This window comes from Aphelocoma coerulescens, chromosome 11 (genome assembly GCF_041296385.1).
Source record: "Aphelocoma coerulescens isolate FSJ_1873_10779 chromosome 11, UR_Acoe_1.0, whole genome shotgun sequence".
Lineage (NCBI taxonomy): Eukaryota > Metazoa > Chordata > Aves > Passeriformes > Corvidae > Aphelocoma > Aphelocoma coerulescens.
This window is the reverse complement of record NC_091025.1, coordinates 7,610,384-7,634,431: the sequence shown is the minus strand read 5'-3', so window position 1 is coordinate 7,634,431 and position 24,048 is coordinate 7,610,384. Positions and strand designations below refer to the sequence as shown.

The following is a 24,048-nucleotide window of genomic DNA, read 5'->3' as shown; positions in this document are numbered from 1 at the left end:
ATCTCCTCCTGCTACTGGGGTCGTAGGGGGCTGCAGGGACCCCAGGGCACCCCCTCCCCTCCTTCTTTTCCCACCACCAACTCCCCAAGCTCTCCAGAGTTGGCTCCATCCCATCTTAGACCCACACAGCACCGCTCCATTCTTCCAACCACCCAGAGAGATCTCATGAGAGATCTCATGTTGGATGATGAGGACAGATTATTTGGAGGTACATCTGAAAGGAGGGAGAAAGACGGATAGAAAAGGAAGCGGCACAGCAGAGCTGGAGGGAAGGAAGTCCAGGCTGGGCTTGAAACAGGGAGCTCAGGGGTGGCTCCAGGCTGAGAGAGTGGGAAGCTATTGGAGGCACCCTGAGTGTGGTTGACTCTCATGGGGATGTGTAGCACCCTCCACCAGCCTTCTGGCATGCCCAGGCCTTCCCTCACCTTTGGGTGTTCATCATCCCTGTTCTTACTCCCTTCTGTGCCTGCTCTGGGCTCCATTCTGGGCTCCTGCCCACTCCAGCTCAGGCGGATGCTCCCTTGAAGTCACCCCTGGTGCCATGGAAGCCATCCCTGGCCCTCTGACTGGGGGGACAGTGATGTTTTTGCAACAACGCTGCACCCACATCAACCCACGAGCTTATTTTATTGTCCTTACAAACTTTGCTTCCCAGCGGCTCCGATCCTTCCACGCGCATGCGCCACGGCTCAGGCTGAGCTCTGGCCCACGCCTCTGTCGTCATTCATTTCTTGCCAGCAAGAAAACAAAGAGATAATAAATAGGAAGCTTATTTGCAGAGGAGGCCCAGGGAACGGCCTGGGGTCACGGGCCGGGCTGTGCCTGGCCCCGGCCGGGGCTGGCGGGGGGGGCTGCAGGCAGGACAGCCCAGCCCCGGGCCACGCACACTGTGGGGCTGGGGCACTGGGGGGACTTGGGGGGATATAGCAATCTCTATTTAATTACATTAAAATAGACTATTTAAAAAAATTATTTCTAGTAGTTAAAAAAGTGTCATGGTCCATCCCATCCCAGCAGAGTCATGGAGCTGTCCCAGGGGTTTGGGGATGCACTGGCTGGTGCAGGGATGGACCCCAGTCTGCTTCACCCTGGGCAGGCCTGTCCGGGGGATGGTCTGTCACAGCGGGTTCCAGGGGTGGGTGCTATCAGGGTGGCCACCGCGGGTGACAAAGCAGGGCACTGTGCCCCCCGCCAGCCCCACAGCCACCGGCAGACCAAAGGCAGGGGAGTGGGTGCCCTCCCAGACCCCACAGCAGGGCCAGTCCCAGGGCTTTAAATGACATGGCAGCAGTTGAACTGCCCCAGCGAGAGGAGGCTCTCCTTGGAGCCCGGGCGGAGTTTGAAGGCCAGGGCTTTCTCGCAGAGCGGGAACTGCAGGAGCCTGTCCCGCAGGCTGCCCCCCTTGCTCTTGCCCGGGTCCAGCTTGATCACGCTCTCTGCGCCCCCTTCAAGGCCTGAGCTCTCCACCGACTGCTGGGCCGGGCTGGTCTGTTCCCCCTGCGCTGGAGGCGTGTCTGCACGACTCGGGACGGTGGCAGGGGTCGTCTCTGCCCCCAAAACCTGGGAAACTCTGCTGCTCTGAGGTGACAGGACAGCTCCCCTTTCCTCGGGGAACTCTGCCGAGGAGCCCCCAAGCTCTGTGTCCTCTTCCCTCCTCGGGGGCTCAGCTCCATTTCCCCGCAGCACCAGGGGACCCCGGGCCCCGCTCACTCCCTTCCCAGCCCAGGCCGCCCCCGCGCGCCCGCTCCGGCCGCCCAGCTCCACCCCCGGCCCCCAGACCTCCCCGCGGCCGGGCAGGCGGTGGGCACGCAGGAAGGCTCGCATCTGCTCCTGATTCAGCGAGCTGCTCTTCCTCTCCATGGCGCTGGGCCTCTCCTCCTCCTCCTCATCCTCCTCTTCCTCCTCACAGATCTGCTGCAGAGCCGGGGTGCTCTTGGTGATGGTGGTGTCAACAGCAGGGACCTTCAGCAGGGTCCCGGTGGGCTGCCGGCCGCCAATGTCCCCTCCGGGGGGCAGTCGGGACCCCCCGACGAGGCTGCTTGTCTCCGTGAAGGGCAGGAGGCTGCCGGCGCTGCCCGCAGAGCCAAATGTGTCTGACAAGTTGGGCCTGAGGAAGGGGAGAGAGGGAGGTGTCAGTATCCAGCTGGGCATCACAAGGGCTGTGGCAAGGAAAAGGACAGGGAACCGGCCAAGACCCTGCACTGGGGACCCAGGATGGTGGAGAGGGGGACACGGGACAGGGGGCAGCAGGAGGGCTCACCTGCTCTGCACCTCCTTGGCCAGGTTGTAGACGAGGCTGAGGCGGTGGCCCTGCTTCTCCTGCTTCTCCCGCAGCATCCTCTCCGCCAGCAGGAAATACGTGGCTGTGATGTGGTTGTAGCGGTTGGCTTCCAGCGCCCTGTGTGGGACCGAGGGAGTTGCATCAGCACACAAGGGACATGCTTGGGGGGACCTGAAGGGGCTCCCACCCTGGCATCCTGTCACTCACTCCTGGATGGTGTCCCGATCCGCGATGTTCCCGCATATCATGGCCTGGAGGATGATCTCGTGCTCCTCCTCAGACACGCGCTTGTGGGACGTGAGGGGCAGCAGGGAGCGGCTGGCAGGGGACGGGTCCACCCCCTGCAGCCACGTGTGGCCCTCGATCTGCTCCAGGGATGCTCGTTGCTTCGGGTCCCGCTGCAGCATCCTGGAGATGAGACTGGGGGAAAGGAGTGATGCTGCAACCCTGCAGCACTGGCTGAACCCCAAAGTAAGCAGCTTTACCCACTCTTCCCACCTCAGCTCCCAGGCATCTGCCAGAGCTGGGGCACCCACCCCGGGGGAGCAAGTCAAGGTCTGGGGGGTAGTGAGGGGGTGGTGCTCACTCAGCGCACTGTGCCGAGATGTGTGGGGGGACGGTGTAGCGGCAGTCCATGATCATGGTGAGGGTCTCGCTGTCATTGGCCTCCTGGAAGGGGGGGTGGCCGCACACCAGCATGTAGAGGATGACCCCCAGGCTCCAGATGTCTGCAAGAAACAGCAGCAGCAGTTCAGGTTGCACTCACCGTGGCCCAGGAGAGATTCCCCACCACACAGACCCTCGAGGGGCAGCACCACCAGCCCCCAGTGCTGATCCAGCAGACACCAGGGCTCACTGGGATGTTCCTTGGAGATAACAGCTCCCAGGTCTTGCCCCATAGACAGGGGGACCACACTCCCACCAAGGCAGGGAAGGACCTTCCCATCCCCACATCCAAGCAGGTCTCAAGGGACTTAACCAAAGCAGATGAGGTGTTATCACCTTGTCCAGGCAGGGATGGGAAGGCCAGCCCTGAGCTCTGCCCTCTCCCCTCTCCCCCCTAGTCACACACCCACCCACGGCATGATTGCACGTCATTCCTCAGCTTCCTGAGGAAATCAAATCCCACCACAACCATCCTGGCACTGGGCTGTGCCTTAGGAGACACTACAGCAATGGGAGAGGGACCTAGCACCGATCTGGGCTCTCCAGCTGCATGGGGACCAGCTGGAGCACGATCGCTGCCCTGTCCTGGGGACAGGGACGGAGCTAGAAGCATCTTCCCTGGCTCCTCCTGCCCAGAACACAAATTCCTGCAGATGTGCGGGTTTAGGATGCTGAGCATGCCGTGGGGCACTCTGTTAATACCTTCAGCTGCTTAAGTCAAGTGCTCGAAAATTTCTCATCTGCATCGGTTTTCTCCCTTCATTTCCCTTTGCAGCGCCACCAGCTTGTTTTTCTACAGTCTCCATAAGCTAGCCTTGTTTTCAACTCGGGATCCGCCTTTCCCTGAGCCAACGCTGGGCTTTTGCCTTTAAGGGCTCGTGTTTTGCTTTGCTAAATCCTCCTGCCCTAATTCCAGCCAGACAGCCAGCTTGGATCCTGCTTCCCTCCCACATCCCCTGTGTCACAGCAGAGCCTCTTGGAGCCCCGAGCCCAGCTCCCTGTGCCCTGGGACAGTCTCCCCAGACCCCTGCACCCTGGCCAGGGAAGGAAGGGCACTGGGAGCCATGGAGAGGAAGTGGCTTTCTGGGCGGGGATGGAGCAAAGGAAACTTTCGGAGCTCCTCCGCCCAAACAGCAGCATCCCGAGCAGATTTCCTTCCGGCCTCACCCCGCCAAGTAACCACCAGTGCCAGACTGCTGGCAGCTGTATCCTCACACTGCTTCTCCTGGCAGATGCCGTGCCAGGCTCACAGCCTGCTTGGGCTTTTTCCCCTCTCCAGCAGCCATCACTCAGTGGGATCTCTGTGGATGCTGGGATGGTCTCTCTCTGCAGAGAGGACCCTGTTGTGCCAGGGCAGGACTGGGCAGCCAAGCACCCAAGGGACAGGCTTGCTCCCTGCAGGGACAGCAGTGCCACCATGTGCTCCTAGTGTAAGGGGCCAAGTGGGAGGTAGTACCCAGCTGGCAGAACCATGCCCAAGGCAAGGGACAGAAGGGAGGCAGGTCCCCAGGGCACCCCACAGCTCTTACCAACAGCCGGGGCATCATACTCGTCCCCAAGCAGGATCTCTGGTGCCGAGTACGCCAGGGAGCCGCAGCTGGTGGTGAGCATCTTGCCAGGCTGGAAGCGGTTGCTGAAGCCAAAGTCGGTGAGTTTGACCACCCCTTGCTCCTGGAAGAAGACCACGTTCTCGGGCTTGAGGTCGCGGTGCACCACGTGGAGCTTGTGGCAATAGGAGATGGCGTGGACGATCTGGGCAAAGTAGTGCTTGGCCCGCGGCTCAGTCAGGCCGCCCTCGTGCCGCATGATGTGGTCAAACATGTCCCCGCCGTCGCCCAGCTCCAGGATAAGGTAGAGCTTGGCGTGGGTGTCGATGACCTCGTAGAGGCGCACCACGTTGGGGTGCTGCACCAGCTTCATGCAGCGCACCTCCTGCAGGAGCTGCCCCGCCGCCTCCCCCGCCAGCTTGCTCTTGTCGATCACCTTGACGGCCACGCGCTGCCCGGTGAAGACGTGCCGGGCCAGCTTCACCACCGCAAAGTGGCCCTTGCCCAGCGTGCGCTCCAGGTCATACAGCCCCGCGATCTTGCCCTCGCCGCAGCCCTGTGCCCCGGCCATGGCAGTGTCGTCAGGTGGGGACAGGCATCAGGCGCTGTGGGATGGAGGAGATGCTGAGCAATGTGGGGTGAGGGATGGGGTGTCCCCGAATACCAGGTCCCTCAGCACTGCTGACACCAGGACTGCCAGGACATCAGAGTCTCCAGCAGCCTGTGCACCCCTGACACTCCACCTCCCAGTCCCCATCCTGGGACCTTGACACCCATCTGTATCCCACCTCCAGTTCCTAGTACTCTGGAGATATCCATACTTCCATCTTCCATCTCCTGAGTATCCTAGGGTACCCCATAATCCCCACGTCCAGGTCCCCAGCATCCTGAGCACTCCAACACCCTCCCTTTTAGTTCCCAGCATCCTGGACATCCCAGTACACCCCTCTACTTCCCAGCATCCCAGGACATCCTGATACCCTCTCCTCCAGGTGTCCAGAACTGCAGCATTTTGGGCACCTCAATACCCCTGCCTCTAGTCCCTTTTCTAGTCCCTCATCACCCTGAGCATCCCCATATCCCCTTCTCCTGGTTCCCAGAAGCCTAAGCACTCCATATCCCTACCTCCAAATGGCCAGCACCCCTGTCACCCCATACTCCCAGACCCCCGTATCCTGGGCACCCCAATAATACCAACCTCCAGGTATTTGGCATCCTGGCTGCCCCAATATGCTCATCTCCACTACCTAGCACCTTTGGGCACCCCCACACTTCCATCTCCAGCCCCCAACACGCCGAGCCACCCCCATATCGCCAACCTTCAGGTCTCCAGCACCCCTGTCACTCCCGTATCCCCATCTCCGATCCCCAACATCCGTGCCACCCCCACGCCCTCACCTCCAGACCTTAGCACCCTGGGCACCCCCATGCTCCCCCTACGGCGCCCCGGGCACCCCGACACCCACCCCAGCCGCTGTCACCCGGTGCGCCCCGGCGGAGCCGCACTCACCGGGGCGCGGAGCTGCGACCGCCGGGGCTGCGGTGCCCGGGCGCGCCCGCCCCGCTGACGTCAGGGCGGCTCCGGGATCGCGCCTTAAAGGGCCCGGCCCGGCGGGGCTGAGGCCGGGGTGATGGTCATCGCAGCTCCTGAGAGGCAGCTCCCGCGGCCCGGCTCGTTATTGCCTGTTTTGGGTAGCGGGGACTCGGTTGGCCTTAGCGGTAACGAGGGCTGGTGATGAGCTAAATGAGCCGCCCGCCTGCCTGGATGCTTCCAGGAGGAGAGGGAGAGCCCCCAGCCCGGGCTTGTCTCCCGAGGGTCCCGCTGTTGGGGGCTCCTGCCTGGGATGCCCCATCACGGGCATCTCTGCTGTGCCACTGACCCACTCCATCACCCGCTCCCACTCCCGCTGGAGTCTGAACCATTGAGCTGGGAGCGCAGCCCTGGCCCCCCTTTCTCCCTCGCTTTAAGCCCTCTTTTCTTGGAAGCGGCCCGGCGAGCGGCCGGCCGCCTCATTTAGCTCGTTACTGGCCTTCGGGATGCGCACAAAACAGATGTTGCTCCTGCAGATTAAAAAGCTCTCAGCGCGGCCGCCCTCGTTCCCGCTAATGCCTTCCCAGAAGTCCTGGCCCGCGGCCTCGCCGGCTGCAAACAGGCCCTAATGAGCTGTGCTGAGGTCTCCGTGCGGGGGCTGGTGTCAGCGGGGACCGGGGCAGCGTGGACTGCGGACCCGGAGTCCCCAGGGCTGGAGCTGGAGGAGCTGAGGCTGGATGGGACACTCGGCATCCACCTGAGCCTTGGGAATGGAAAGGGCTGCCAAAGCTGCCTCTTACCCAAGATGAGTCTGTCCAAGAATGTGGGGTGCCAGAGGCATCCAGGTGCTGTGGCAGGGGTCCTGACTTGGTGTTGTGCATTGGGGCACCCAGATGGGTGCTGAGTGATGCCAGCAGCCACTTACAGCTGGAGAAAATTACACAAGGCAGATGCGCTCCTCGCTGGTTCTGTGCCTGCTCAGCCTGTCCCTCAAATGCAGCAGGAATCAGATCATGCCAGGACAGGGGATGTAGGAGCAAGGAAGCCTGCAAAGAGCCCCAGGGATGGTGCTGCAGCCAGGAGCAGTGGCTCACATTCTGCTGGGGATGTGCTTGGAGGCCTGGGGCGTCCTTCTGGTCTCAGAGCAGCCTGGTGAGGGCAGAGCCTGGGCTGCCAGCCTTCCCTGCTGGGTAGGTCACAGTCTGCTGAACCTTTCCTATTATGTCTTAATCCTCCAATTCCTTGCAGGGCTGAAGCCACTCAAGGCCACAAGTGTTCCTCAAAAGAGCCTGGCTCTGGGGAGATGCAGGTTTTCCAAATGAGACATGAGTAAGAGATGCAGTTATCACAGGTGGAAGCCTGGAGAATCTGCAGATGGCGAGTGGTCAGGAGCTGGAGGACTTCTGGAGGCTCTGGACTATGACTGGATGCTTGCCAGGAGATACAGATAGGCAACATTCCATTTGAAAACCAGTCAAGCTTGGTGTGGTTTTGGTGAGGAGACTGTAGCCCTGTTATTTCTCTATTTGGGAACTAGGAGATGTCCTCAGGCTGCAGCCTCGGTGCTGGAAAGGGAAGTGGGCTGGAAAGGGAACTGGTCTGCAAGGACAGTGGGGAATCGCTTCCAAGAAACTTGGGAGTTTGGAGCTAACAGGGATCTGTTCCTTCCTGCAGCTGTGCAAGGCACAAAGCAGGAGTCCCCCCTCCCATGCATCACCCCACTGGCTGCCTCTTTATCCAGACAATGCCCGTTTTCCAGAGACTCCCACCTACCTGGTAGTTAGTGGAGTCATGTGGCTGCAGCACTTAATTAATAAAAGGCCGATATAAATCCCAGTAAGCGTGTGGGGAGGAGGACACTGAGGCAGAGCGGTAGTGGCGCTTCCAGCGAGCTCAGTGGAGCAGCGAACGGCAATCCCTCTCTCTGCTCGGAAAGGTCAGTGCTTACCACGGGAAGGGTCTTGGGAGTGTGCGGGGTCTAACACCCATGGCTGTGGGGCTCCCCACACTGCAGAGGGGTCTCTCCCAGCAAAGAGCTGAGTGGTTTTGTGGGATGGGGAGATGAGGAGTGGCCAGCATTGGGCAGGTGGAGACAGGTTTGGAACCTCAAGGCTGCCCAAGCAGAAGGCACAGGGTTTCCCAGGATTTGGCTGACAGCAGCAACTGAGGTATCACCTCCTGGCCCCTTTTCTTTTGCTCCCAAAGAGGTCACGTACTTTTTAGAGCCTTCAGGCCCCCAAAGCCCACAGCCCAACCCTGCAGCTTCTCCTGTCCCCCAGCCGTGTGTGCCGTGGTCTTTCTCCCTAGCCAGCACACAGATTCTAGTGGCACTTCCAGGCTCAGAGCCCGGCAGGAGCCGTGTCAGCTGTTTTGGCCACACACTGTGCACCTCAATGGTCTGGTGGGGCAGAAGAACCTGAACTGCCACAAAAAAGTCCATTCAGATCTCAGTCCATTCTCTGCTGGTCATCCCTTTCTGTGGGGAGATCATGAATGTGCTCACATGTGGGGTGCCCCACAGCACATGAGATAGCTTTGGGGGATCCTGCTCCCAGGTGTCTCTGGGCCAAAAAAAAGGCTCTCAAGTCCAAGGGAGCAAACAGCTGGGAGCAGTGGCTGTGCTGGCAGAGGCTGCCCCTTGCTGACACAGCACTTCTCGGGCTGTGGAGGTGATGGCAGTGGAGGGGACAGGCCCGGCTGCCAGCAGGTGAGCTGATGCTGGCCGGGCCCCTCTGCACAGGTTGTCCCCCAGGACCATGCTGAACGTGTTGCTGCTGTGCTGTGGGCTGCTGCAGGGGATCCAGGCTGTCCTGGATCTCAGGGCTGCTGACCTCAGCTGTGGCCACCTGCAGAAGGCGAGTGGCGGGCTGGAGGGGGTGGACAGAGCCCGCCACACCAGCCTGCAGCGGAAAGTCAAGGAGGTGTCTGCAGAGCCGGCAGGTGAGTCCTGTGGCCACCTGCTCTTCACTGACCCCCACCAGCTGCTCGCTGGAAAGCCCACGGCCCCAAAACTGAAGTGGGGATCCCCTTAAAGCAGCATAGCCTCTCCTGGCCCTGGCTAGTGAGAGCAGCCTGGCAGCCCACAGGGAGTGGGGCCTTTTTTTTGTGGGGACACACGAGCAAAGGGAGAAGAATCAGCTGACCTGCCAGCAGCCTCCTTGTCCAGCCTCTCTGTATCTCGTAGGAACTCTCCCAAGGCTGGGGTTTGAGCAGATGGCCCTGAGGGTCCAAGAAGCTGATGGTGACCTTGTGCAGAGAGGCAGCCTGCTGGAACCACAGGTATGGATCCCTGAGCTTTCTTACAGACACCCCAAAGAGCAGGGCAGCCTCAGGCCACAGCAGCCTTCTCTGTGTCCCTGAGGCTGGGGGGTTTGGAGCCCAGCATGGGGCTGCCTGGGATGGGACTATCTGTCCATCACCTGAGGAGCTGGGATGAGCTGAGGCTGCCCAGACCTGCAAGGGGCTCCAGCACTCAAAGGAGAGTGGTCCAAGGCTGTGCTCCTGTAATTCATTTAATTAACCTCAAGCGCAGCCCAGGAAACCTCTGCAGAGCAGGAGCTCACTGGGCAGTGCCCTGTGTTGCCTGGCTCAGCCCCCGGTGCCTCTGTTTGGGCAGAAGGCACAGCACCATCCAGGCCGTGCTTGAAAAGAAATGTGTGCAGAAAGGCCTTGAGACACCATGGATGAGGCAGCAATGCCTGCAGAGAGTCCACAGGGTTCAGCAGTGATTTCCAACAGAAAATAGAGCCTGGAGTTGAAAACAACAGAAGCCTCTGCTGCTGGCAATGCCAGGTTTCAGCAGCCACACTTGGCTCTCTCCCACGCAGTTCATTTGCTGGCACAGTGGTCCAGGACTGGCTCTTTCCCTCCTCTTCCTCCTCTTTCCCCTGCAGGCATCATCCACAGAACTGCAAGCTGCAGGCCGTGAGGAGCGCTCCCCCCGCCGCTGCGTCCGTCTCCTGGAGTCCTGCCTCGGCCACCAGATCCCCTGCTGCGACCCCTGTGCCACCTGCTACTGCCGCTTCTTCAACGCCTTTTGCTACTGCCGGAAAATCAGCACCAACTTCCCCTGCGGCAAGAACTAACACCCATGGGGCTGCCAGCTCCTCGCCCCTGCGTGTGCCTCCTTCTCTGCAGCTCCAATAAACCAGCCCTTTGCAAAAGCCACTGCGGAGTGGGAATGGTGTGATGTGTCCGCCTGGGCTCTCAGAGGAGAGGGGTGGCAGCAAGGTGACGACGGCCTGGGCACAGTGTCCACACAGCCGACACTCCAGGACACATCCATGTCAAACCAAATGTGCCTTTCCTGGCTACATAAGTGGTGTTTCAGCAGCCGGGGTGCCCCAGGTGATGTTTTGGCTATGCTGCTGTTGCTCATAAAATCGGGTTTGTTCCTCGGTGTGCACCGAGCCCACAGTGACACGCTCCAGAGAGACATGGACTGTTTATTTCAGAGCTGCCCCAGCCGGGGTGCTCGGTGCTATTCCACAAACCCAGCACACCCCACCGGACTCTCCCTGCCATTATTTACACTGACAAGTTCAGGCTTAGTAATTTCCCAAGCACAGCCCCTCTATTAAGATTGGTTAGTAATTTCCATAGAAATCATGTAACTGCAGGTAACTTCCACTCGTGCTCAGGGGAAGGGTCATCACCTGGGCAGAGTCTTTCTGACCCGTAGAGTGATTTTTAGTGTTACAATGAACATAGTTCAGCTCTAGGATACATGGACATGGAGTATTTCGCCAGGTTAACAATGTACACATTGGCATATACCAACATCTTGACTTACTACACTCTTAAAGCTTGTTCCAGGATATCCTTGAGTGAGGGATGCTGGCTGCTGCCTGTTCCACTGATTTTTTCCTGATTAGGCTTGAAAGTATACAGAGGTCTTACATCAAAGAACATCCAGCCTTAAGATAACCTTGACGTATCCCACATTTTGCAACACTTCTACATCAAAAAATTGTTTTATTTTGTTACAGAGCAGCTCCTGCATAGCCCTTTACCTGGCTATGCAGGACCTGCCCTGACTAGTAGGAGTGGTGTATCGGCAGGAGGCGGCATTGCGAGCTTTACTTGTGCTCTTCTTCTGCCAGTATCACTCATGGTGGCTTGGATGTAGTGAAGGGGAACCTCACGCTTGGCGCTGGGCGGCCGGAGCCGGGGTACGGCGGCCACAGAGTTATGGCGGCCGCCACCGCCTCAGGCCGTTCCCGCCCCGCAATGGCTGCCGGGAAGGGGGCGCGGCCACGTGACCCGCCGCGAGTCACGTGAGGCGGCGGGCGGTAGTGCTCCCGTCTCGTCGCCGCCGCCATGTCGTGTTTCCCGGAGCTCTATTTTAACGTGGATAACGGGTACCTGGAAGGGCTGGTGCGCGGCTTTAAAGCGGGGGTACTCCGGCAAGGCGACTACGTGAACCTGGTTCAGTGCGAGAGCTTGGAGGGTGAGTGGTGGTGGAGGCCTGGGGCGAGCGGGAACAGCCCCCCCCTCCCTGCCGTCCTGAGGGGAATGGCCAGGCTGTGGGCTGAGGGGAGATGGTGAGGGGCTGTGGGGAGGCGAGGGGCTGCCTGGCAGTGGGGAAAAGAGCCGATAGCGGCGTTTATTAGGCGCTGTTCCCTTTTCACCCCATGGCTGAGGACGCACTTCGTGTGCCGTCCTGTCCCCCCACCCCGCCTCATCTGACTCAGTTTCCCGGTCAGCCCGGCCGTGTGACTGCAGCAGCTGATACAGCGGTTTAAGGGAGCTTGGGCTCCCACTGCTTTCTTGAGGTGGCCGTGTAGCTGTGCCCTGCGTGTTTTGGGGGCCTGGTGGGTTTTGACAGGTGTTGCTGGTGAGACTTGTTAGTGCCTTCACTCCCAAAAGGGCAGGAGGCCTTTTTAAGGTCTGAAATAAGGTTATTGGCATAATCTAAGATCCCTGATACCCGTGATTAGTTTTTAAGGAGATCAGGTCACCTAGGAAAGTACCTGCTGTTATTGAAGGATCACTAGTGGAAAAAAATCTAGTGCACATCTGAGTAAATTCACCAGTGAATTACACGTTGCCTGTGATCTTGAGATCTCTTTTGAGGCTGATTCTGATTTCCAGCCATTATCTTTTTTTCTAGATCAGTGTGTACCAACTTAGAGAACTGTGAGGTTTTTTTTTTTTCACAGTGTGGGTGATGAAGCACTGGCACAGGTTGCCCAGAGAGGTGGTGGGTGCCCCATTGTTGAAAGCATTCAAGGCCAGGTTGAATGGAGCTCTGAGCAACCTGGTCTAATTGAAGATGTCCCTGCTCATTGCAGACGGTTGGACTACATGGCCTTTAAAGGTCCCTTCCAGCCCAGACTGTTCTCCAGTTCTATGATCACCTGTGGTCAGCTCATCACCTTAATTAGTTGGTGCTAAACTGTTCCTCTGATCAGTGACCTCCTTAGCAGTTTTCGCTCTTTGGTGTCCAGAACCTGGATCACAAATCACAAAGATTAAAACCAGGCCTGTCTTGACATAAACTAGAAACACAGGTATCCAGAGATGTTGGTTGTTTTGATTAGTGGAACTATAATTATTGGATCATTCTTTCTTCTAAAAATATTAGTTAAGCATCAGTTTTATCTGGATAGTCATTGCTGAGTGGTTAATTGAAATTGACTGTTTAGATGAATCCCTGGCCAGCTGAACCCTGGATACAAGTTACCTGGATCTGCTCACTTCAGATAACAACAGAATGGGAACAGAGTGCTGTGTGGTGCCCCAGTCTCTACCTTAAAAATTCCCAAGATGTTTTTACTTAGGACAGAAGCTCCTTTTTCACTTCTCTTTTTTTGCAGCTCTTTGCTTGCAGCAGTCACTGTCATTCCTGCTGTGGAGCCCATGACCTGAAAGAGAGCAGTGGGAGTTACTTCTGCTCTCTTGGTAGTCACATGTCTCAGCATGCCCTGAACTGTGACTTTTTCACCTTTCCTGCAGATAACTTCCTCTTTGGAGTCTTCCTGTACTTGGAACTTCTCTTTTCTCTCAATTTCTTGCTTTCTGAACCAAGCTGCTTAAACCTAGTTCTCCCTTGGAGTGGTGTTGGCTGCATTTGGAATGGGTCACGTTGGAGTTCCCGTATGTTTGTCGTGGTATTGGGCTGTTCTGTCCCCAGCAGCTCTCTGGTGGCAACCACTGCTGTGCTCCTGGTCACGCTTCATTCAGAACCTGAAGGCTCTTCCAAATTCACTGCAAATCTTGTTCCTCCTTCACTTGGCTCGCTGTGCTCCTGCTTAGCATGCTTTTGGAAAGAGATTTTCTTTCAAGGGAGCGTTGTTCTTCTTTGCTTACATAGGTCTCTGGTCAAACCATTTCTTTCTTCTGTCCTTTTAGTGCCGATTTTCCCATTTCAGTACTTGTTTTCTGTGCTCCACAGACTTTTAATGTGTTTCTTTCTTTCCCAGATGCTCGTCTGTACTAAATCCAGGCAGTGGCTGATGTATTAGCAGCCAAAATAAGTACTGGGGCATAAATTACTGATACATTCTTCTCTACTGTCTGTTTTGTCTTCACTGCCACCTCTCACGTGTCTGGCTCTGCAGTTAGTTCCAGTCCTGGAGCAAGTGATTGCCTTGGCCATGGAGAAGGCCTGAAGGACCAAGCCTGTTCCAGATCTGGCCCTGGGAATTGGGTATCTGGCTGCTTGGAGGATGTTCCAGGTCTGAAATGCTGCTCCCTCTGGTGTGCCCAGATCGGTCTGGAAGCATAAAAGGATTGACTTCTCTCCTTCAGGACTTAGGCTGGCAGTTTAGTGCTGCTGGAAGGGAGGAAATCATGCTTTTCTGCATGATTCTCTGTTGTCTCTGCTTGTCTGATCACAAGGTAACCTGATCCAAGCTCTCCCTTCTTGCTGAGTCAGAAACAGAGAGCCAAATGGGCTGTCTGTGGTCAGGCAGGCTCCTGAGCTGGCCTTAAGAAGTGTGGAAAAACATGTCCAGGATTGAGGGGGTGTGTGTGAGAACTGTTTTGGCTTAAGCTTTCTCTTAAAGCCTTTAGCAATAACACGTTTAATCCCTTCTTTCGGCTTTGAAAGCCCTGGTACTCTGGTTGTTTCTCAGCCAGAGGCCCTATGCCGTACACCCGAGCTGGGAGCATTTGCAACCTGCCTGGTGGTCGCTGTTGTATCCAGTTCCTGCTTCTGACACAAGGTGTCAGTGAAGGACCTGGAGCTGCTTTCCTCTGCTCCACTGGTGTGAGCATGAATTTGTGCTCGAGTGGCATCTGGGGCAACCAAACTTACGAGTCACCCAGATTTCTACTGTCAAAAGATTGGTGAGTCATCTACAGCTCCTCGAGCTGTGGTGGCTTGTAGGAGGTCTGATATTCTGTCAGGAGAATGAAAAGCTGTTGATGCAGTTGAACGATGGTTATGCTTTTAAGCAGCAGAGTTCAGTCTGGGCCTGGAATGTGGGTTATCAACTGGCTTTACTGTTGGTCTGCAAAGCTGCCTTCTGTAAAAAGCATGTGGAGCCCAAGAAGTACCCAAAAGCATCTTGCACCAGGAATGTCTTTACCCTTAGGCCAGTGTTCATGAGCCTCCTGTTGTTACTACTTCTTGCTTCCACAGCAACAGTGTAGAAAGCTGCTTTCTTTCTGATCTGCCAGTGTTGTAGAGGTGATTGGTGGGTGAAATCCAGCAGCAGGACGTGTCACCTTCTAGCTGGGTGATGAGGCTGAGGAGTGGAGGGAAGTTGGCTCAAGCTTGTGTGCCTCTTTTGGGAGAGGCCTTCCAGAGACTGTGCATCTCCAGCACCACCACTCTGTGTGTGCTTGTGCCTCGGTCCATGCTGTTGGCACAGCTGGGAACTTGGATGCCATGGAAACAGTGCTGTGCACGTGGAGGAATGGGATCTGTCCATGGAGTTTGTCTTCTGCACACCAGGCTGACTGCAGTGTGTGCTTTTGTTTTCATTGTCCCGAGGATCTTTTTTCTCCCCCACAGGCTGCCACTTCCTTTGAGGTGTTCAGCACATCTCCTTTCACTGAGAGAAGAGCAGGAGAGACTGTGCTACCTGTCTCTTCCATTTTGTCACTGTGGTCCTGGAATTTAGGCCCCAGAAGGCCGGAGGTGGGCTTCTCTTTCAGCATAACCACATGGGCTGTGTGTCCTCTCATGTATAGGGATGTTGCAGAGCTCCAGGCTGGCTTCAAGAGTGCTTTTGGTGGAGCTCATGGTATTCTCCTGGCTGTAGGGGGAACAGCACAGATCCTTTCCTATGCAACTTCTTTACTGTACTACCAAGCAAGGAGAGGCCACTTGATGGTCGCAAAGCATAACCAGGCTTAGATCCACTGTGAGCTCTGAGAGTGGTTCAGTCTGAACTCAGGGGGTGTAGAAGCCAAGCCATAATGTGGTGGGGACCTTTCATTGGTTTGTCACTCTCCTGATGTCTTGGAGCCCTGTGTGAAAAGCTGACCCCAGTGTGCTGGGACTGTGCAGCAGGACTGTTCCCTGGCCCCAAGAGCTTTCTCCTGCCAGAGGAGGCAGAATGTACACACACAGGAGGAGAGTACAGACCATTCCTGTCCTCTGAATGCTGACTGCTCGTGCAGCAACAGAACAGTGTCCAAAATGCTGTCCTGCTGCTTTGTCCTGCATCCTGTATGGGTGTAACCACTGGCTGTGGCTGTTTCATCAACTGTCCTGTTAAAACAAGCTCCAGGAAAACATCATTTATTGGAAGAAAGATGGCACTTCCATAGCCTGCTAGATGATGGTGGCAAACAAACAGTGTGGTCACTGGCTTCCTGCAGGGTTCAGCAGAGGTGCTTTGCTGTTTGTTCTGGCCTCCTTTACCAGGCAGAGACCTGCTTCAGAGCTTCTCCTAGCTAAACTTCAAGCAGCAGCTAAGGTCAACTTCTCCGGTACTGGTGTAGCTTCAGCCCTTGTTTGTGTCTGTCCTGCCCCTTGTTAGATGATGATGGTGTCTGGGTTTCCTGGCAGGTATTGCTGCTCGGCAGCCTGTCAGTGCTTTCATCTTGTTTTTCCTCAGCTGTCAGCTCCTGCATCATGAGACTGTTTTCTGCCCTGTTTGTTTTAGTTTCTGAGTGATTTGTTGCCTCTCCCTTAACCCCTGCACCAGGTGCTGCACTTCTAAGGTTGCAGAGTGACTTAGAGCAGTCTGCTTTTGGAGGGGGAAAAAAGCTTATTGGGGATGCATGCAGATGAGGAAGGGTTATCTTGTCTTTTGGACAGATTAGGAAAGGGCTGCCTGGTTGAAGGGCTCCCAGTGGAACATGACCTGGCTGTGCCAGGTTTGAAGCTCTGAGTGGAGTGAGTTCAGCCCCAGGAAGGGATGGGCTAGGAACACAGGCTGCTCTTTGGTGCTGAGGGCATGTCAAACTGGTGAAAAGTCAGAGGTGAGATAGTGATGAAGGAAAGAGCCAAAGATGATGCATCTCTGTGTCTAACTGTGGCCCAGATGAATTTGCTGCCTGACAAAAGAGAAGAGGTAGCACGTCACTGCTGGTGGTGTGCAACCACAGGAAAGGTCTTAAGTTCTGCAGGGAACAAAGGGTCTCTGAATTCTTCTTCAGCGAGATTTCAGAGAATCAGCTTCAGGAGTGTCTGAGGTGGCTATAAACAGACCAAACAAACAGCAACAAGGCAAATGGTAATGACTGCAGTCTCCTGAAGGGATATGTGGGCGATGTAACTCATCTGCAGACTGCTATGTAATCCCTCAGCTGCGTTACTGCCTCCAGCCAGATAGATGGCAAATGATATTTTAATTTTTTATATAGGCGGTGATGGCCCCAGGTGCTTTGGAGGGAGATGTCAGGTTTACAGCAGATAATTTTTGTGAAAACATCAGTTTAGCTCAGACGTTGCGGAAGCTGGTTCTGTGCCTGTGCGTGAGAAAACAGATCAGTCCTTGCCTGGAAGTGCTTGAGCCCTTAACTTGATTCAGAGCTCTGCAATGCAGTTACAGCAGGAAAGAAGGAAGGGTTGGAAGTCTGAGCTGATGGGGCCATGGATCATTCTGTCTGAGCGGGGCTTACAGGAAAGGCTTTGACTGACAGATGTCTGACAGACTAATGGCTTGGCTCCTTGTTATGTCAAAGCAAACTTGCAGGAGAGGATAGTTGCATTAGTGTGGATATGAAGTCTCTTGTGAAGATGTCATCTGAAATGTCAAGGTGTTGGCACAGCAGTTGTTGAATTAAGCTCTGGTTGTGTTTGTGGCTTGTGTACAGGCAGCTGCATGAAAACCAGAGGGCCTGATCTGAGAATTGATAGGAGGTGGCTGCAAGTACATGTCACGGTAATCCCAAGCACTATCCTACCCATCTGAAAAAGGGTGTCATTCTGACAGATGATTGTGTTCTTGCATGAGGCAGCTTTCTGGGAGCTGTGACCTGGCCATAATTTCCTAGGTTTTGCGGGGGAGAAGAGAGAACAAAAGTTTTGTGGTCATTCAAGTGCTCCCTTGCCAAATGCTGGCTCAGTCTGTTACATAAAGTGTGTGAACCACTTGGAAAAATGCTGAAACAGGCCAATGTATCTCTTAAAATCAATTGCTGGGCTGAGGCCATGTGCTGTTGTTGGTCAGTACCTGAAGGAGCTCATCGGGAGTGACTGGGCTGTAGGTGCAGATCTCCCTCCTTTTCAGCAGCAGCTGGGGAAGAGGCACGGCAAAAACCTTGCAGGCAGTGTCTTACTGACATGCAGCATGTGGGATCTTTGGCAGCTGCCCCTGCCAAGGTGCTGCTCTTGCCGCCAGAGGCCAACTCCTGCTCAGTCTAGGCTTGTGTGAGGAACCTGAGCTTTTGGAGAGCTTGGGGCTTGCTCAGCAGTGGGTCCATTTATTAGTCACCGTGCTACTGGGACAGCTCTTCTGGCAGCAGATTTCTGAAACCACGGGATTAGTTTGCTCTCATCTGAGGAGCTTGACATGTGAGTAGTCCTATTAAAAGCTCCCAAACCCTCTTGGCTGAGGCTTGGTGACTGGCCCAGCAGCTGGAGGAGGACAGGCTAGTGTAAAGCACTGATACACCGTGGGATGCACTGAGTCAGGGTTCATAAATCCGGTCCAGTTTTTGGAAAATATGTTCCATTTTGTCTGCTTGGATGCTAAGAGATTCAGAAAAGTTTAGTTCTGCAGTTTGTGGCTGGCCTTCCTTGTTAAAATGAATTCCAAGTGTTATATAAACATGGCCCTTATTCCAGTTGCAACATAATGTGCTGGCTCTTACGCTGTGGAGTTAGGGGGACAACCCTTCCATGGAGCAGGGCAAAATGTTCCGGCCAAGCAGCTCATGGGAGCTTGCTCAGAGTTGTTGAAGGAGAGCCTGCAACGCACAATGTGCAGCCTGTGTGCCTCTGGTCTAGGTGCAGTGCAGCTCTGATGTCCTGGAAGTACAGCAGACTCTTCTTTTTGTGTCACTGAATCTGTAGCATCAAGTGATAGCCAAGCAGCTGCTTGCAACCTCAAAAGCAGAGTTTCGGGTTGTGATGGCACCAAAACAAACCGGTGGTGTTGGACTTGAGGAAACAAGCTTTGGCAGCTTCCGTACTGAAGGCGGATCTGGTAGGATATGCAATAGCTGCTTCCTCTCCAAGGTCCTGTATAGCTGCAAAACAACATCACATGCCTTTTTGGGCAGGCTTAGCTTCCATTAGAGCTCTACACAACTACAGGAAACTGCAGTGGGAGGTATATGAATGCAACTACTGTAGTTCCCTGTGTCCTCCCTTGCAATCTGAGTTTATGGGTGTAATACTCTTACCAGGACCTTTTCTTTCGTATTCATTGAACATACTATTTGATCAGTTTTGCTCCATGTTTTCTCTAGTTTCTGCTAAAGGCAAACTAGTGAAGTCCTGATCTGTCAGGAACTTAATTTCTGCTCAGACTCCAAAGCTCATAATTCGAGAGCTTTAAAAAGTGGGACAAAAACTCATTAAGATGTAGCTCAGGTAGCTTTCCCCTCTGTAAGTGTCTTATCTTTCAAAAATCAAGCAATTGCAGAACAGATGGGTCAGAACCCTCTGCACACAGGGTGCTGCCCATGAGCTGGGCTTTTTGAAGACTTTAGGAATTGATTACTATCAATAATAATCCTGTGCAGGCTGCATGGAGGTGAGGGACATTCCAAGTTCTGGCATGATCTGGTGTTTGACTCTGTGGCAAGGTTCGTGTTGCAGACTTGATTGAGTTACCCAGGCAATGTTTTCTCCCTTGCAAGTGTGAGCATAAGTTGACCATGATTTGGTAGAATAAACCACAGGTGTTCAGCTGCAGATTATCCTGGGGAACAGAGATCTAGATTAGATCTCTGCTTTGCTCCAGCCTTGATATGTGTAGTTGGATGGGGAGCTCTCTTTGCTGCATCCAGGACTCATAGAATCATTGAATGGTTTGGGTTGAAAGGGACCTTAAAGACAGTCTTGTTCCAAGCCCCTTTCCATGGGCAGGGACACCTTCCACCAGACCAGATTGCTCCAAACCCTGTCCAATCTGGCCTTGAAAAATTGTGGGGATGGGGATCCGGAACTTCTCTGGGCAACCTGTGCCAGTGCCTCACCACCCTCACAGGGGAGAATGTCTTCCTAATATCCAATCTAAACTTAGTCACTTTCAGTTTGAGGCCATTACCCCTTGCCCTGTCATTCTATGCCCATGTTAAAAGTACCTCTCCAGCTCTCCTATAGCCCCTTCAGGTACTGAAAGGCTGCAATAAGCTCTCCCTAGAGCCTTTTCTTCTCTAGGCTGAACAATTCCAATCCTCTCAGCCTTTCCTCATAGGAGAGATGCTCTATCCCTCTAATTATCTTTGTAGCCTCTTCTGGACCTTTTCCCAACAGTTCAATGTCCTTCCTGTGCTGAGGACCCCAGAGGTGGATGCAGTGCTGCAGGTGGGGTCTCGCCAGAACAGACTAGAGGGGTAGAATCCCCTCCTTTCTACAAGTGCCCCCAAAACTCTAATGTAAACCACTGAGAAACATGAGAAACTGAGTGGTATTTAAGTCTCTGGCCTTTATTTTCCTTCTTTTTAAACTCCATTTCCTGCAACACTGAGCAGTGGAAACATCTTTGTAAGTAAAGAATGCTGGGTCAAAACCATCTTTGCTAGACTTCCTTGGAAACACCCAGAAGAGTCAGTTGGCTTGGAAGCTGTTTGACCCCTATATGCCTTGGGCAGAGAACAGTATCGCTCTGCACAAGCTCAGGTTGGAGCCTGAGGAGGAGCTCTCCAGCTCGTGCCCTGGCTGGGTGTAATATCAAAAGATCAAACTCCTCAAACCAGGCTGAGTCCTTGCTCTGACCTTCATGCCATGGATGCTTCTGCCATAATGCTGAGGATTTGTATGGCTCAGTGGAAGGGAAAGGCAGCCTCAGTGCTGCTGCTTCAGAAAAATCAGAGAGAAGTGTCTTTTTTTGTTTTCTCTGGATGGTGTGCGCACATCTGGTTTGACTCAATGCTTCCAGCTCCTCTCCTTACCCCATAAAGGTCTTGAATCCCTGGGAGGATGCTTGCCTAACTGGCCCTCTGAGGTGAAGCTGAAGGGAGATGAACATTGTGTACCAATGCAACTAGTAGAGCTTTGAGGAGTAGAATTATATGACGTTCCTTGGTTCTGGATTCAGTTTTTCCATAGAGACGCTTAAATGCTTTTGGCTCAAACAGGGCTTGTATCTTGATAGAACTCAGCGTGTTGTGGTTGCTTGTTGGCCAGGACTGCAGCTTGGTTGGGCACCTGACCTGCAGCAGGGCTAACAGAGGAAACAAAGGGTTCATCTGCTTGAAACTGGAGAAGGGGAAGACTTCTGAGCATGTTCTTACATCCTGGGCAGGGATTACCTACCCTGGATTTAAATGGCCTTCATCTTCACTAGCCCCTCTGTACCTATTAATGCCTGAATTCTATTTACCAGCAAAAATAGCTGGGCTGCTTTGGTAATGTAAGACCAAGATGTTTTATAATTTCTAAGTTGCCGCTTCTGTCTTTATGGCTTTGAAAACTTTACAGATGCTTCCACATCAGTAGTATCTGGAGAGACTTGCTGTGTGTGTGCAGTTAGGCTCTTGGTTGTGATTTCTTCAGAGAAGCCTGCAACCAGAGAGCCCTTTTGGCTAGACAGAGTGCTTAAGTGATTTTATTTTTTTTTTTCTCCCCCAAGATTTCTAGCAAATACCTCCTAGAAAATCAAGAAGCTTCCACCTTGACTTAGCACAGTGAGCAGCTGGCACCAGTGTGTGCTCAGTTACACAGATTTGTCTTTAAAATGAGGCAAGGCTGATATGGAACTGATGCCTTGAAGTGGCTACCTGAAAACAGAGGCTAGACAAGATTAAGAGAATAAAAGTAGGTATTTATCACTGATCTTTTCCTGCATTTGGGTTGTCCATCATAAAACTGCGCACAAATGTAAGTGAATGACTTAACAAATGGGTTTTGTCTAGGTTATCTTTCAGAGAACAGAGTGCCTAGAGAAGTGCTGAGCAACAGCTTTCTTGGCTATCCTGAAAAAAAACCCCAAACTCAGCCCAAAACCCTCTAGAGTGGAATTATTCTTTCATTTTCAGACTTGAAACTGCACCTCCAGAGCACAGACTATGGGAACTTCCTGGCCAATGAAGCCTCCCCGCTCACTGTGTCCGTCATTGATGATAAGCTGAAGGAGAAGATGGTGGTGGAGTTCCGTCACATGAGGAACCATGCGTATGAGCCCCTGGCAAGTTTTCTGGACTTTATCACGTGAGTACCAGCTGGTCATGAACAGCATTTGAAGTGCTGGTGTTCTTCCAGATGTAAGAGCTCTCAGACCAGCTTTCTACTCTCAGCCCTGTGCCTGCTGTGTTTTATGTTTCTTGAATGAAACGGGTTTGGTTGTATCTGGAGGTCTCAAACCAGCAGCATTGTATCACTGTATTGTTAAAAGCTTCTGCTCCCAGGGAGCGTGTTCTGCATTGGTACAGCTGCTTGGCTGCCTTCCATCCCAGTATTGATTCAGTCTCTTAGAGGTGCCATTTATCTTGGTCCCTTGAGTTAAATGTTCCTGGGTTTTGAAAACTGTAATCCTGCCGCAAAACATAGGCATGCCATGCGTGTGTATTACAGCAGTTGCCTGCTAGTTCTGAGCCACTGAGGTTGATCAGCCATCATCAGGGCTGATGTGATTCTCCTGTCCCATCCCAGGGCCTCTAGGTCTTCCTCTGGCCCCACCACAAACTGGTTCAGGGAGTTGAGCTGGCCAAAAATCGAACAACTTTTCCCTTTCAGGGTTAACCTTTGACTGGTTTGTTTTTCTTGGACAGCTCAGTGGGATCCAGCAAATGCCAGCACTAGGGGAAGGCACAGCAGGGAGCAGGGCTGCAGCAGCCTCAGCACGTCCCTGTCGGTTCATGGAAACACATGGGTCTTCCACAGCAGGTTCAGCTGATGTGAAAAGCTTGAAATAGCCCAGCAGTCTTGAGGTATCTTCTCCCAGAGGTTTTGCACAACCCTCTGCTTCCCAGGGTGCTGCTTTTGTTTTGTTTGGTAATAAAATGGAATTGTTAGTGGTGGAGGGATAGCAGTTGTCCTAGCTTGCATCTGAAACATGGAAGTAAAATTGACTTTTTTCCTTTCCTTAATCTATATTCCTGTAAGCTCTAGTTTGGCTTGCAAACTGCACAGCCAATGGTCTCCTCTAACCACCAAGGAGATGTCTCCTGGACAAAAGTGAGTTTCTGGCTCAGCAGAATGTGACTTTAACTTGAATTTCTGAGAAGGAGATCATACTCTGTTCTCAAGTGAGATAGTTAATGTGTCACCTCTGGTACAGTGAGCCTGGGCTCATCGCAAGCACTCCAGCAAGTGATGTTTAATCTTGCATTTTTGGCAGTTGTGTGTGTGTGTTACCCTCCTTACCAGTTACAAGTTTTTGAATGATGCAGGCTGATGTAGAAAGATCTTTGTGGCTGATGGAAAAATTTTAAATTTTCATCTATCTGTGGCAACTCCTACATTTGCAAATATTGAGTAAACACCCATCTCTCTGCCATGTGCCTTTGTGTTCACTCCTTTCTGTGTCTGGATGCTGCCATTATCTCACTTTCTAACCCAGTGGCTTCTATCTGTTATTTTCTGGGTCACTGTGCTAAAGCTGTCTCCTAAGCCTTTCCTGTTTTCTAAGAAATAGTTTTTACTTATAAGCTTGTCAGTAAAATTTCTGGAGTTTTCGTGTTTCGACCCAAATATGGAGCAAGGCATTACCAAGCTCCCATTTTGCAGCAGTGTTTGCAATGGATGAAACAATTTCTAGTTCATCATCTTAGTTGTATGGAGCAATCACTTCTATTCTCTCAAACTTAACTCTTAAAACACCTCTTTGCCCATCTTGAGTTTTCTGTGAAGACATCAGTGCTGTTTGAGGTTGGAAGTGTTAGGTGGGTGGTCCTCCACTGTTGCTTTTCCTTTGCAGTGTTACAGATTTATGAAAGTGTCTCTATGGAATTATCATAGTAATCACTAATGCATCTGTCATATCTGTTTAAAGGCAATAGTTTGGGCAGCACACCAGTATCTTGCAGACTTTAAAACTTTGCTGTTGCCTAGCAGTCTTGCTTTGAAAACCAGTGTGTGGAAAACATGAACTGAAAGGTCTCAGACCATGCCTGCCTTGGTTACACACTGCCTGACTTGGTAGGAAGGCTATGGATGGCTGTGGAAATCCAATTCCCTGTTACTTCAGTCCTGTTGACCTTTATCCAGTGTCTACATCCAGCTCGAGTTTTGAAGAAGACCTTAAAACATCTTCTGTAATCAGAAAGGCTGGTTCTAACCAGCTGTTGGAATAACTTTCTAAAACTGGTGTTCTGCCCTCAACTTGATTTAACTTTGGTCTTGTTCTGCTTCTGTCATTCTGATTTTGATGAGTTCTCTACAGCAAAAAATGATTCTGTGCAGGTACCTGTGTCTCTTGCTACTGCATAATCTCTTCTTGAATATGTTGGTTCTGTTCAGCACAGAATGTTCCTTCCTCAAGTCATCTTCACTCTTATCTCTTCTTTTC

At 53.2% G+C, this 24,048-nt stretch overlaps 3 protein-coding genes across 4 annotated transcripts in view; 2 read left to right on the top strand and 1 right to left on the bottom strand.

Moving 5' to 3' along the window:
- Positions 1–608: 608 nt before the first annotated feature.
- Positions 609–6,078, bottom strand: LOC138117073 (SNF-related serine/threonine-protein kinase-like). 2 transcript variants are annotated; one of them, XM_069027065.1, is made up of 6 exons: positions 6,005–6,078; positions 4,477–5,099; positions 2,868–3,009; positions 2,489–2,701; positions 2,261–2,398; positions 609–2,107 (listed from the first exon to the last, which is right to left on the bottom strand). In XM_069027065.1, the coding sequence occupies exons 2-6, from the start codon at positions 5,063–5,065 to the stop codon at positions 1,273–1,275; spliced, it is 1,917 nt and encodes a 638-aa protein (XP_068883166.1). In that variant the 5' UTR covers positions 5,066–5,099; positions 6,005–6,078; the 3' UTR covers positions 609–1,272. The 2 variants fall into 2 exon arrangements, with proteins under 2 accessions (XP_068883166.1, XP_068883165.1); XM_069027064.1 differs by having other exon boundaries at positions 5,961–6,045.
- A 1,684-nt stretch (positions 6,079–7,762) lies between these two features.
- On the top strand, positions 7,763–10,461 carry AGRP (agouti related neuropeptide). Its single transcript, XM_069027025.1, has 4 exons — positions 7,763–7,961; positions 8,766–8,965; positions 9,210–9,304; positions 9,919–10,461. Exons 2-4 carry the CDS (start codon positions 8,782–8,784, stop codon positions 10,108–10,110), a joined length of 471 nt encoding a protein of 156 aa, XP_068883126.1. The 5' UTR covers positions 7,763–7,961; positions 8,766–8,781; the 3' UTR covers positions 10,111–10,461.
- Positions 10,462–11,306: 845 nt separating this feature from the next.
- The window catches only part of ATP6V0D1 (ATPase H+ transporting V0 subunit d1), a 34,556-nt gene continuing 21,814 nt past the window's right edge, over positions 11,307–24,048 (top strand). The window contains exons 1-2 of the mRNA XM_069026945.1: positions 11,307–11,474; positions 21,578–21,749. Of these exons, the coding sequence (XP_068883046.1) occupies positions 11,345–11,474; positions 21,578–21,749 (302 nt within the window). The 5' untranslated portion in view covers positions 11,307–11,344. The remainder of the gene's footprint in view (positions 11,475–21,577; positions 21,750–24,048) is intronic.